Source organism: Mytilus trossulus, chromosome 2 (assembly GCF_036588685.1).
Source record: "Mytilus trossulus isolate FHL-02 chromosome 2, PNRI_Mtr1.1.1.hap1, whole genome shotgun sequence".
In the NCBI taxonomy this organism is placed as follows: Eukaryota; Metazoa; Mollusca; class Bivalvia; order Mytilida; family Mytilidae; genus Mytilus; species Mytilus trossulus.
The window spans coordinates 66,277,346-66,292,783 of record NC_086374.1 but is presented as its reverse complement, the minus strand read 5'-3'; the positions used below and the strand labels follow the sequence as shown (position 1 = coordinate 66,292,783).

Below are 15,438 nucleotides of genomic sequence, written 5' to 3'. Positions count from 1 at the left end.
TACGTTGTTGTTTTTTCTCGATTGTTGGAGGCTGAATGGTTGCTATAATTGCTTACATCCACTTTATTTGTACTTCAGTGAAGACTTGTCTCATTGGCAATCATACCACATCTCCTTATATATATATATATATAGACTGATATATATATGAATATATAAAGAAGGGTCATTCTTAATTTCTTTGAAAGATGCATCCACATTTTAGGGTTGACTTTAAAATTCAAGAATAGGTTCATGATGAAAACGTTAATTTGATTGTAACCATAAAATAAGTAAAACACTATTTAGTCTGATTTTCTTTATTTTTCAATGACTAGGTCATTAGTTAGCAGTACAAAAAATAACAATTTTCTGTATACATGATATATGGATAATAATGATGTATGGATTAAATATTGCATATTTATTTCAAAAAATAAAATATTTTCAATTTATTTCATGGAATATAATGACAATAATGTTGAAATGCTATGAAATAGAACATATAAAATTCTGTCTTGATCAAAATTCTGTAATTATCACCAAGTTACAATATTTGACAGTTCATCAAATGAGTCAAGAATAAGTGAAGCTTCAAACTCTTGCTGTTCTTTATACATGAGGGTTCTGATGGGGCCCTTTATTTCTTTTATTTCAGACTATTATTCTTTTACTCTATATTAATTCTGCCCATTATTCCCTCTGTATTATATTCAAGTGCCATATTATCCTCTATTCTATATATATTTTGGCCTATTTTTCTCTATTCTTAATTTAATTTTGGGGGGCTATTTAATTTGTACATTTTGCTAAATAATCTGTATTCTGGACACCCAATCAGACCCTTATATAGCTTGAAGAATTTACAGCATATATTTATTACAACAATCAATGTTTGGCCAGCAAACTTTGATATTTTGATATGACGTGTGATGGGTGACCTTCACTTGCATGAAATGAGTCTCCTTAGCACATTTTTGATCAGGTGTTATACTGAAATCCATTATATGTTAGCAGACAGAAAATTGATTGATTTCAGTTCCTTGTAAAACATTTTAAAATAATACATTTGAATTCATCCTACATTAAGGAATTAATCCACATGTTAATTCATTTTTTTCTCCTGCATCACTGCATATAATATGAAAAAAAGTACTGCGTAGAAAAATATATTTATATCTATAAATTATAAGAAATATATAAAACCATGTATTAAAATTGCTTGAAAACCATCTACATCATTGCTTAAGTCTTGATGCAAAAGAAACTTGTTTAAAATATATTTTTAAAATGACTTCATTTCCCTTGTCGAATATAAACTTTTGTCTGAGTAAATAAAGCAGAAGCATAAATGTCTTTTGAAAAATGTCTCCTTTTCATATCTTATTGGCTTCCAACCTTCCTAGCTAATATACATATATGTTAATTTTTTTTCTCTCCAAAATTGGAAATCTTTAGAAAAAGATACTAAAAACCAAAAATGTTACATTTCATCTAAAGCTTTAAATTTATAATACATTTAAGGTAACACATTTTTGTTTGTGGATGAGGGTGAGAAAAAACTTTTAATAATTTAAAAATAACCTATGAATACAATATTCAAATTCTGAACCAAGTGTCATACAATATAAGCAATCCATTTTACTCCATGTAAAGGTAAGAATTTTTTTTAAAGTAAAAATGAAATTGCGTGCAAAATGTGAAATGAGTTAAATGGTCAATCTCAGATGGCACTGGCAAATAAATATACAGATTCTCCTAAAAAAAAAGGGCAAGATATCCCCCCCCCCCCAAAAAAAAAAAATAATTTGAAAAGTTGCCAAGCAATAAATCCCCAATGAAAATTTTCATATATTGTAATTAAGGCATTGTCGTGAAATTTTCATTTTATCATCAAATCAAAATATATGTCAACTGATAATTTATACAATGTTTTCATACATATCAATCAAAATATAATTATAACGCAATATAATATAATATGGAACAATTTAAGAATTAAAAGATTACATGGATGGAATATTCTACATGATATGTTTATGATATGTAAATTATGTACAAATGTGTATAAGTGTATCATACAAGTGTATAAAAATCTATTTACAATGCACAACCTTTTGATGAGGAATGTATAATGGTCACATGACCAATTCTACAAAATATAACATAAATATCATTTTCGGAAAAAATTCATGACAAATAAATATTCACAATACAACATTTTAATGTCTAATTAAGCATTTTTGAATGAAGTTCTTCATGATTTCATCTCAAAACATTCTATTTAGTGTACAAATGACAAAAGTAGTACATGTAATATTAATCTTTTAAACAATTTTTTATTCCCATAAAAAATAAAAGTAGAAATGGCTATATTGGCAGCAAATTACACTTTCATACATGACCAATTCTGATTAAACGGAAAACATGGCCATATTTGCTAATAAACAGACAGCATTTGATTTTCATATAAAGGCATCATGTTCATATTAAATTGAAATTATAACAATATTTAGAATTTTGTATATCATAAAACTGTGAGTTCATCACATGTTGCCAATGAAGATGAGTTATAAAACCATTTTAAATACATTGCTCTTTTTTTTAAATGAATTTTAACAATTGGTGATAATCAAAATGCTGTAAATGATTGGAAGTGTATCTACTTATTATGTAAGTATTTTATATGAGTATTTTGTGCTGCAATAATTTAAAAAGGCATGATGATTTTAAAACTTTAGCAATAATGAAAAAAAAATGCATGAACTTGAATTGCCAAAATGGAATAATATTTTAATGGCAATGCATTCTTATAGACATAATAGTGTGGATTTTTATACATCAAAAAAATATATATCATTAACTGTAATATATCCATCTGACCTGGTAGAGTTGACACGGGAGGATTGACCTTCTTTCTTAACATACATGCTGACTTTTTATATTTGAAAAATACATACCTGCCAAATGTCACTATTTGAGGGGGAATATCCCATGGAGCTCCCAAATTGAAATTTTGAGAGGCAATTTTGTCCTTAATTTAAGCAAAACAATTAATTTTCCAATGAGTTCAAGTATGAAGAAGCAAAAAAAACAACATTAAAATGTATTTGAAGGCCCCCTTGGAGTTTTTTTAGGACTACGACAGCCATCTTGCACACAAAACCCCAATGGGCATTTTGAAAAGTTGGCAGGTATGTTAAATATGATAGCCAAAGAAAAAAAAATCCAGATCTTATAATTTTAGAAAAAATATTTCCTCTATTTACCAACCTTAATATAAAAAAACCAAGGTTGAACCAAACTATTTATAGATTGTATTATGTGTATAGGCCATGCCTCACTCAGCAGGTCAGGGGAAATTCATTTTATAATTCAAACAAGATGAAAATTAAAATTTGATTAATATCTTTCCTTTTTGGCAAATTAAAATGGGTAGAACTTGACTAGCACTTTGGTAAATGAAGGCAATAAATACTTTATATACAATCTTTACCCATTCATTTTCTGATCATTCAAAAAAGGCTATAAGATTTATTGATATGTTTATAAATAATCCAAATTGTAAAAACATAAATTCACAACATCAGCGATATGTTTTGCATAAACTGGAAAAAAGGACCTTACAAGAAGTTCTTTAAATTAAACCTCAAAATAAATCCAACTGTTTTTTTCTTCTTCAAATACACCTTAATTCTAACATTTTTCCTTCAGAAAAAGTATGCATATTCATACTGAATTAAAATTTTTTTTCCACATTTGTGCAATTCATCAAATGAAATATGTTTTGAGACAATTGTTTCATTGCTGTACAACCTAATTTATTTAACATAACAGCTACTAAATGTTCCTATAAATAACTGTCGTCTGCATATTATATTTTACTATTTTTTGTCTGTAGCTTATTTCAATACTGCAATTAATCAACATATTTTTAACCAATGAAAATGAATGCATAGTAAATAGTTCAAAAATATTTTGAATGGCACATGGATGGCACATTCTCTTTCACATATCATTGTGATTGGTAAATGTATACTACCATTTTGAATCCAAAACTGACTATGAATACCCGGTCATGCCCCATTTCTTTCTTGGAAAACAGTAGTAAATGTTGCACATTCTTGACATTTTATGATAATTTCATCCACCTGAATCTTGTTACGGTCATATGGGCACATTTAATACTTTCCGACAACAGTGTAGACATTTTCAAAGTCTTTGGAATGTCATTTGATTTTAAATATTCTGAGTCCAACACAATAATGTGTATGATATAATCTCATAATTTAAGTTTATTGCATTTAAGCTTCATATAAGCCTTTCTTCTGGTGGTGGTTTAAGTACTTGACCTAGTTCTACTCTGGACCCTGTGACTTCTTGTCTGCTGGGACTATAGGTTCCTCTTGTTGCCCTTTTACTGCGAGCACATAACACAAACACAACTATCACTGTAAAAGAGAACAAATCAGTTGCTGATAGGAAATTATTTAGATCAAAGATTTTGTTGAATATGAAGGAGATTCTCTTAATTTATTTCAAGTTTTAATAATTATCTATTCTATATATCTCATTTTTTTAGTGTGTGTTTTGTACTTTGTCAAGAAAGTTTATATGTATGTCTGTGATGTATGTAGTCAACACTTCGGTGTTGACATGAATATCAATAATGTGGTCATTTTTATAAATTTCCTGTTCACAAAACTTTGAATTTTTCTTATCCCATGAATAGATTACCTTAGCCGTGTTTGGCACAACTTTTTGGAATTTTGGATCCTCAATGCTCTTAAACTTTGTTCTTGTTTGGATTTATAAATATTTTGATATGAGCGTCACTGATGAGTCTTATGTAGACGAAACGCGTGTCTGGCGTACTAAATTATAATCGTACATTTGATAACTATTAACACAGTTTTGACTGCTAGATCCCAATAATAGTCACATTAACCTATTATGTAGGTTTTGATTGCTCAACCAAATTAGTCAATATAACAGAACTATAAACAACTCTAAACAAGTGGGAGGTTTAGCTAGCTATAAAACTAGCTAGGTTTCACCCACATTGTTTTCCAGAAAATGGCTGTACCAAGTCAGGAATATGACCGTTGCTTTCTATTCGTTCCTTTTGGTGGCAAAGTCTAAACTTTAATTTTGTCAGCTTGTATTCACTTTCTCTTTGAGTTAGGTATTTAAGTCAAACATACTTTTTTTCTCTTTCCTATCATACAGACCAAAACAACATGCAAGTTGATTTAATTTTAAGATTATCTCATATTGTATTAGTTATTAATCGTTTTGTAACAGTGTGTGAAATGGAAACAATAGAAATGCAACTCTTCTTAATATGATAAGGGTAAAAAACTCTTTGTTTACAACTTTGACCATACTAATTAAACCGTTATTTCTAAACTACAATTCTACTTCTAGTCTAAATAAACAGTGTACAGGTACAGTGTACAGTAAGTCTTCATAAAAACAATTGACACAAAAATAAAAACAAATTAATAAATAGCCCAAATTTAAACATTTAAAAGAATTTGATTTGACTTGATTTTTTTTTTATGTTTTAATGCCACTTTTAAGCACCACATTTAGGCTATTTCGTGGCAGCCAGTTTTTATTGTTGGAGGAAGCCGGATTGCTTGGAGAAAACCATAGACCTGCGATAAGAAAACTGACAATCCTAGTCAATTAAGATTGGGAGGCGATTGCACCTGCACAAGCGGGGTTCAAACTCACAACCTCAATGTTGACTGGCTAGTGGTTACTATAATAACTACTTTTACCACTCGAGGCCCCTCAACATTTAAAAGAAAACTTACCAACAACTATAGCAATAAGTATAACAGCTACAACTGGTCCAATGATATACCACATAATGTCATTTTCATTATCTATTCTTTGGTAATAGGGATCCTGAAAACATTAATATATGTAATAATAATAATTTTTATTTAAGTCATAACAACTACAGGTTTCACAAAGTATACATATATAGCAGAAGGTAGTGTGAAACATATAACAACATGTTAGATCTTAATTTACATATATAGCAGAAGGTAGTGTGAAACATATAACAACATGTTAGATCTTAATTTACATATATAGTAGAAGGTAGTGTGAAACATATAACAACATGTTAGATCTTAATTTTTTTGCATGAAATATAAATTTACCCAAATAATATATTCTCTAAGGTAATTAGAACTCAATATTTGAATATATTAAAAAGTAAAAAGAACTTTCTTCAGTGAGTTTAGAAAAAATGTAAGAATGAGTATTGCCATCATATTTTACACAATTTGAACATGAACGGCTCCGTGTTGAAGGCCTTACTTTGATCTATATCTATTTATGTTTTTACACATTGTGACTTGGAGAAAGAGTTATCTCATTAGCACTCATACCACAGCTTCTTATATCTATATGATGCATGATGTGTGATATAGTTCATTCACAGGGATATTTGTATGATGAAAGTGTGAATTACTATAAAGAAACAATACAAAGTTTTAAACATTTAGAAAGGTACTTTCTTTGTTAAATATGACCAACTTTAAGATCAATGTCATACTTATTCTACCCATACACAGATCCAGTAATAGAAAGATCTGTAAATTAACTCACAGAAGGATAATCCTCTCTTAGAAATACAATTATCTCCCCTTAATCATATAATGGAGGGACAATTTTCCTCTATGCAAATCCTCATGTAGTGTTCTACACAGTGTAAACTTTCATTAATTCGTTTCTTTCCTTTTGGACATGTACAGTGATTTTTAAAGATCATTGAATCCTAACCAATAAAAGAGTATTGTGTCTCAAGCTTGATTATAATATGTGAAAATACTTTTGGGACATACTGACTGTCAAGGATAACACTAAATGCCCCTTTTGACTAGAAGTGGGGTCATAAAAACATCCATTTGAAAAGACTAGTTTACAATATACAGCAATCTAACTCCAGAAAACTGTAGCAATGAGAGATCTGTTTTAAATTACTGTAAATAGTATTCAGAAATTATTGTGATTTTACCATTTAACACTAAAATGCAATTTCATAATATGCAATATTGAGAAAAATCCTGTTAATTTCATATGAAAAATTCAAAATGAGAATTTAAATTATCAAAACTGTCGCATTTTTCGCAATAATTTCTGAATTTACAGTAGTTTACAATATACTGGTATCGTACCTTTACAGAACATCTTTTGCCTTCATATCCAGGAATACATGTACATGAGAAGTCACCAGGAGAATTGTCACATTGGACAAAGTTAACACAGGTATTAGAGGCACATTCATCTATATCTTCCTCACAGGTTTTATTAATGTAACCTTTAAAAGAAAGCAAACATTTTTGTTATTTAAATTATCCACATATGTTGTAAACAAATAATAAAAGTTTGCTTCCATGCACATTCTTGAAATCAAAATGGTTAATTTTTCAAATGACAATTTTGTTTATTTACCCTGTTAGGAACAATATGTTTCTGTTGATTCAGTTCCGTAGAACTCTTATAACTCTGTTGAATTAAACACATTATAAGAGAAGCCGAAAGAAATGTTTGAGACAGAACTCGTTCGCGAAATCTTGTGGCTACTTTATGCTCCACCAGGAGGGAAGAATATAAGTTGGTAGGTAGTGGTCACTAACATGCTTAGACCCGCCTTATTCTTTTTGTGCCTGTACCAAGTCAGCAGCCTGTAGATTAGTTGTTTCTATATGCTTTTAGAAAATTGTTTTGTCATAAATAAGGCTGCTAGTTTTTTCTATTGAATTGTTTCATATTTTTCATGATAGGGCCTTTTATAGCCAACTATACAGTAAAGGCTTCTCATTGTTGAAGGCTGTACAGTGACCTATAATAGCTTATATCCACTTTATTTGAACTTTTGTGGATAGTTGTCCAATTGGCAGTCATACCACATCTTCTTATTTTTATATACTAACTACAATTAGTTTGGTTTTCCCAAAGTCTGAATACAAGCCTTTAAATAATTTGTACTCTTTTAAAAACTTAAAAGTTATGGATCACTTTTACCTATCAAATCCATGAAAAATTAATATCAAACAAATATAATGACTCCATAGTAAGATGGAAATAAAATGCCACTTTGATTAAAACTTACAAACATTTAGTGTATTAAATCATAGTTTATACACACTATAATGTATCTGACAGTTATATCAGTCAATTCTTAGGCAATTACATAACATTTATTTTTAGGAATAGTGCCCTAGAGGGGGGTTAGAGTATTGTTGATGAAACTGATAGTTCACATCGATATATGGGATGCAATTATAATGAGCTATCCCACCCACCATCCCCAGCCTCTTCTATTTAAACATACCTGTGTTGTTACAATCACAGGAAAAATCATTGACTTGATCACTGCAGTTTCCACCATTTTTACATGGTTGAGTTAGACATTCATTTATATCAGTGGAACAATTCTTGTCAAAATAACCAGGGATGCAGTTACAATAATAATCACCATCTAAGTCAGTACAGGTACTACCATGTTGACAGATATCAGTAAAACATTCATTTATGTTGGTTTCACAATGGATGCCTTGCCATCCTGCAATACATTCAAAATTGTAAAATATACTAACATTCCTAATCATTTTATTTTTATTCAACAACATATTGCACTTCTGCAGCAGTTCTGCTCTGCTGTTATCAATTTACTTCACAAGTTCAGCATATATATATGAAAATACTTATTTATGGTTATGTATTGTCTCGCTTGTTTGGTAAAACAAATTTCCATATATATTTTAACATTTTCTCTATTAATTTACCAGTATTTAGTGGGGTTTGTGTTGCTTAGTCTTTAGTTTTCTATGTTGTGTCTTGTGTTCTAATATTTGTCTGTTTCTCTTTTTCTTTTTTTGGCATCGCGTTGTCAGTTTATCTTCAATCTGAGTTTGACTGTCTCTCTTTTACTTGTATCAATTTGACATCTCATAAACTTAATGAACTTAATTGAACTACCAACTATTTTGTTAATAAACATTCTAAGGTAATTGGTTGAAAGGAATTGAAATCCCTCTAGCTAAGATGCAACCTTTGAGATACTTTTCAACTTAAAATCAGTTACTGAGACATGCCTCAAATTGTGTTATCTTTCGAACATAGTGAGATCAACATAAAGTCTTCAACAAAAACAACAAGAACCTTTTCTAATTTCACACTTAAAGCTAATTTTCTAATGCTTGTAGAGTAAGGTTTTGATTGGCTTGCTTGCTTTGTTTGTATAACTGTTTGCTAACGCTGGTAATTAAGATTGACATTTGCAATATAGATTGGGCAGAGTTTCTGCGTGTATATGATATCTATATTTGATGATAATTTGATATAGAAGTTCTAGAATTAGTTGATGGTTATGGTATATCTGTTTTACAGTTAATAGCAGATATGTTCCTTTTGTTGTAACCACAATCCAGTCCCCTTTTCGTGAATGTGACTTACTGAATTAATCTTGTAACAAGGTTTGTACTAACATAAGTAGCATGATGGGTTCCACAGAAGGAGCAGGATCTGCTTACCCTTCAGGAACACCTGAGATCACCCCAGTTTTTGGAGTGGTTCATGTTGCCTTTAGTTTTCTATGTTGTGTTTTTTGTACTGTTGTTTGTTTGTATGTGTTTTGTTAGCTAAAGTACGTATAGTTTGTAGCTTGTAACTACTCAATATATAAAATCTAATAAAGCTTTGGTATTCATATTGATCAATACATGTTATTACACACTCTGAAAATATGTTTTTTTTTAAAAATAATTACATTAGATGTATGTTTCATTATAATACTTTATTTTGATTGGCTAACGGCACATCACTTGTTATTCCTTAAGCAATTGCATCACTCAATAAAACTTTTCATTCATGATAGCACGTGGTCCCACAATAAAGTGCACAGGTGAATAATATACAAAATTTATAAAATTCGTGTTTTCATGATCATAGCTAAAAAATGTAATTATAAGTATTGAATGCTTCTTTTTGTAACTTTATAGGGTTGTAAAAGCGTTGACCGTGCGCACATTTTAAGTATGAAGCGCTTTTCCGCGCTTCATACAAAATGTACTTCGGTCAACGCTTTTACACCCCAATAAATTTACAAAAAGAAGCATTCAATTCTTAAATAATAGCGAGTAAATATGTTCCTACCCCTTTTACAAGTACAGTTGTAAAGTCCGTTAACTTTGTCTTCTTGATAACAGTATGCTGTATTATTCTGATGACATGGATTGTCAGCACACTTTCCTTTTGATTCACACAACTGACCTACAAAAAAAATAAAAAAAATTATATGATAATTTTATTATAATTCATGATTTTTTATCATACAAATCTGAAAGTACCTTGTTGAGTAATATATAAATGTATTTTTCTAATTTTTTGTCGATTTATCCCTTTCTGCACCCATTGTATAAATATAGATTCTACCACTGCATCTAGCGTAATAGGATATTTATCCACTTGAGACTTATGCAGGCAAACTTATTCCTTCTATTCAAATCATCTGCAAAAAGATGTGTTCTTTCTAAGTGATGTCATCAGGCATGGTCGCCTTTTTTCATGCCATCACAGTAGAGCAAGAAAATTTGACGTCATAAGTTTAATAGACCAATCATATAAGAAGGATCTTAACAAGAGTGCACACGCTGAAATGTCTCGCCTTCTGTACTAATCATTGATATTATGTTGATAGTCCCTATAAGTATAAAGCTTTATTACAACTGTCACATAAACTTAACATTAATCAAGATAACTAAACAAAGACCAATGAACCTTGAAAATGAGGTCAAGGTCAGATGAACCATGCCAGGCAGACATGTACAGCTAACAATGCTTCTATACAACATATATAGTTGACCTATTACTTATAGTTGAATAAAAATGTACCAAAACACAAAAACTTAACACTGTGCAATGAACAGTGAAAATGAGGTCACGGTCAAATAAAACCTGCGCGACTGACATAAAGATCATAAAATATTTCCATACACCAAATATAGTTGACCTATGGCATATAGTATTAGATAAAAAGACCAAAACTCAAAAACTTAACTTTGACCACTGAACCATGAAAATGAGGTCAAGGTCACATGACATCTGCCCGCTAGACATGTACACCTTACAATCATTCCATACAACAAATATAGTAGACCTGTTGCATTTAGTATGAGAAAAACACACCAAAACACAAAAACTTTACTATAACCACTGAACCATGAAAACGAGGTCAAGGTCAGATGACACCTGCCAGTTTGACATGTACACCTTACAGTCCTTCCATAAATCAAATATACAAGCCCTATTGCTTATAGTATCTGAGATATGGACTTGACCACCAAAACTTAACCTGGTTCACTGGTCCATGAAATGAGGTCGAGGCCAAGTGAAAACTGTCTGACAGACATGAGGACCTTGCAAGGTATGCACATATCAAATATAGTTTTCCTATTACTCATAATAAGAGAGAATTCAACATTACAAAAAATCTGAACTTTTTTTTCAAGTGGTCACTGAACCATGAAAATGAGGTCAAGGACATTGGATATGTGACTGATGGAAAGAAGTGAGCTAACGCCGCCGCCGCCGTAGCTGCTGCCGGATCACTATCCCTTTGTTAAGCTTTCTGCAACAAAAGTTGCAGGCTCGACAAAAATGAAGACTTGATCACTATATATGATAGGCAACTTAAGTCACATGTTTAAATTATTGGTAAGATAAATTTGAAACACATTGTGCTAGTGACCTAATACAATATATATAGGGTCAGTAAATACCATAATGCACCCTTTCAATCATACTGCTTCAAAAAAGGCTAACAGTAGATGATTGAAAGACCTTGAAGCTCCTGCAGAGGTTTTCTTTTAATAGTACAGTGAAACCTGTAATTACAGGACCAGTCTACATGGCTTAAGATTTTGATTGGTTTTGGCAGATGTTTGGTTTAATCTGAGGTCCACAATACATAAAATTTAATATTACTGGACTTGAGATCATTATTTGTTGTTTGTTAATAGATGGGTTTTCTCAGTTTATGCAAGATTCAATTTAATCAGGTTTCACTGTTTTTTATCAAGCAGACTTTTTGGTTATCTTGTTATGAGGAAAATGCAGTAACTTAAAAAATACCAGTTACTTAATAAATTGTGAGAGGGTGAACAAGAATTATATGCTTGTCTCGATTGAAGGGGGTCTCATTGGGGGGTTCCGATCCCAGATCCCGCTTACTGTTTTGTCAGATTCCTGTATCCGGCTTACACTATGTATGTAACCAATTCTCATTTTTTTGTCATTTCCCGGGTCCACAAGACCTCATTTCCCGTTTTCACGACACAATAATTTGACTTTCACGCATCACGCTTTCAAAAAATCGCCAATCCCGCCTTACTCTTATACCCCAATGAGACCCACATTGAAGTTCTAGTTACCAGCTTGATACTACGCACATGATCTTTTTGCAGTAATATCTTATTTTTATGAACCACAATATAAAGAATTTTTAAAATGATGTATATTAAAAAAAAATAAAAAAAATTGAAAACTAACCCTCTTGGCGATGAAGAAATTTGTCAGTAAGATTTGTACTTCTTTAACAATAAAGTTAATGCTGTCAATTATAATTAAAATATTTTAAAAAGCTATGAAGAAAATTGTCAGTACGATTCTAAACAATAATGTGATTTTTTTTTCTCTGAGAGCATAGTGACTTTCCATTAGTCCCCAGACATTTACAATTAGGATAACACTACCTTCAGCAATGTTGTTATATTATATCAGTATGTATACTTCTCAATTACTCATTTTGCTTTACTTATGACATGTAACGGTATTTCCCTAAGGGAGGTCCATTAATGCAGTAATAAATTTTATAAAATCATAAATTTATTGCAGAAAAGTATTACTTAAGTATAATAAATGTATTGATTTTGATAGCCAAGGTTTGACTGCTATTCTAGGTTAAAACATTATTCCATTGTTCATTTAGTAACATCAAATTTTTACACAATTTTTAAAGAATTTTCTATATTCAGGGTTTCAAGTTGATTTTAGGTACTAAAGACCTCAGATAATGGCTTTTTACTCCTAAATGCATATTATACAAATAAGAAGATGTGGTATGATTGCCAAATGAGACAATTCAACTTTGAATTAAGACCAAATGAAGAAGCATCATTAAAGGTCACCATACAGCCTTTATAATAAGCAAAATCTTTTACGGCACATCTTGATTTAAAAGGCTCTGAAATACATTGTCAAGGCCGTAAAAAACTTCCATCATCATGTAAAACAATTGAAACAAGAAAACTACAGCCTCATACATGTACAAAATATGCCTTTTTTTTATCACTATTACACAGAAAGCAAGAAATACACAAGAAAAATTCCAGTCAGGGATCAGCTAAGAAATGAAAACATAAAACCCTAATGGGAATCTATGGTAAAAAAAAATATCAAACCGTTTATCAGGTGGCTATTCTGTGATATAAAACATTGAAACTTATAATTTCTGTTTATAATGTATTTACTTTCCCATGCCTTCAATAAGATACCCAAAGTTTATTATAATTCTTAGACTTGCACAAGTCTCAATATACAAATAAGTTATAAATTCAATTTATCATAAGAGGCAATAAACTTCAATTACTTCTTTTAGATATATTAAATAAATGAAACAATTCAACTTACAATTGTAAAGTGAAATAAATATATCCTTACACAGATGACAAAATGTCCCATATAAACTTCCTGTATGTCATAGTGAACACCTATATACCCCTAGGAGCCATTCAGGTATCCAACGTTATCTCAAAATCACTGAATTTACTGGCTAAAACAATCAATGCACACAGTTTGAAGTCTATTACACAATTACATAACTGTATTGTTAGCAAATTATTCTAGTTGTTGAATTTTCACAGTGAAATTAATCTTGAAAATTGCGTAATGAACCTAAAAGTCTCCAATGACTTATTTTATAATGAAAAAGTTTAAAAGTTGATACTTGTTCGTTTAAAAGTAGTAAAATTTGAAATTTTCTCAATATTTAACTGCCACTTTTTTAAAGGGAAAGAGGGGGAGGTTTTGGTTATAAAATCCATTTTTCTAAAAAAAATAAAAAAATAAAATTCTGCAGATATTTTATAATAATAATAACTTATGAAGAAAGTTTTTGTATCTATTGTAATTCACAAATAAATAAACAAAATTGCTTGCTGTATTTAACTACGCTTTTAAAAAAATATATTTTTGTTTATGTTTAAAAATTAACTCACCCAGTAACAGACAAATAGTACTTGAAAATTTGGGGAATAAATACATCCCATTATCACCTGACATAATATTTTAAACAAACTGGACACCTCTAATTACCTGGATTCTATCATATGTATACATATCGCTCCAAGGAAAACATTGTCTTTTGTTTTACATTTTTGTGATCACCTTTCATTGTGATACATAATTTTCCCATTATATTAAACAGTAAATAATACACAGATATTCACAATATAGCAAGAAAATACAAAATTCATTCATTACAATTATTTATCTTGGTCCTACTGTGGATTCTATGGATTTCAATTTTTGTGGATTTAGTAGGTGAACAACAAATTTTAAAAATTCAACTAAGAAAAAAAATTCTAATTCCAAGAAGATATGTTTGTAAAACCACAAAATATCTCAAATATCCACGAAACTGTTTACCGACAAAAACTGATTCACACAGTATTTAAACAAATTTTATAATCTGCTTATTACAAATGACTTATCTTTATATAAGATTATGAGAAATTTTCAAATTGTCAAAAAAAAAAATATTTTCGTATGCCAGTAGCACATTTTTCTACAATAGACTCATCAGTCATAAAGTTTAAGCAAAATAAAGTCCCAATTTGAAAAGCATTGAGGGCCAAATATTTGCCAAATACAGCCAAGGGAGTTCTTTCCAGTGGTTACCATGCTTTGTTCTATCAATGTTATTGTATCATTGCAGAGTCTTAGTAGTTTCTTTGTTTTTTTCTGATTTTTCATCTTTTCATCATGGTTGATTCAGCTAAACAGATCCTTGGTTGATGAAGTTTTTTGTTAAAGAGTTAATACATCTTTAAAGTACCCCTTGGTATATTTAATTTAAAGGTTAACTGGCATCAAATTTGAATGGAACAAATTCATGGACAATAATTTCCTTATCAACTTGAAAAGTGCATATTGAATTATTCATAACTTCGATCATTGATATGACCTTACAGGTGCTAAAAATAACTTTGATTTTAATGTGTGAAGAAGGTGAAAGTTTTCTTACTTGACATAAGACACAAACACGTTATTCATATGTTCCATATATGGCCTTTTATGATAACGATATGTTACTCATCAAAACTGTATGTCTATGTAATACCTTTTACACCTGAGTAGTTAACGAGATAAATCTAC

At 30.2% G+C, this 15,438-nt stretch overlaps 1 protein-coding gene across 3 annotated transcripts in view; it reads right to left on the bottom strand.

Moving 5' to 3' along the window:
* Positions 1–283: 283 nt before the first annotated feature.
* Positions 284–15,438, bottom strand: part of LOC134707824 (protein crumbs-like) — a 78,992-nt gene continuing 63,837 nt past the window's right edge. For all 3 annotated transcript variants that reach the window (XM_063567884.1, XM_063567883.1, XM_063567885.1), the window contains 5 exons: positions 10,159–10,275; positions 8,336–8,566; positions 7,176–7,318; positions 5,802–5,895; positions 284–4,430 (listed from right to left, as the gene is read on the bottom strand). In XM_063567884.1, the coding sequence (XP_063423954.1) occupies positions 4,291–4,430; positions 5,802–5,895; positions 7,176–7,318; positions 8,336–8,566; positions 10,159–10,275 (725 nt within the window). In that variant the 3' untranslated portion in view covers positions 284–4,290. The remainder of the gene's footprint in view (positions 4,431–5,801; positions 5,896–7,175; positions 7,319–8,335; positions 8,567–10,158; positions 10,276–15,438) is intronic.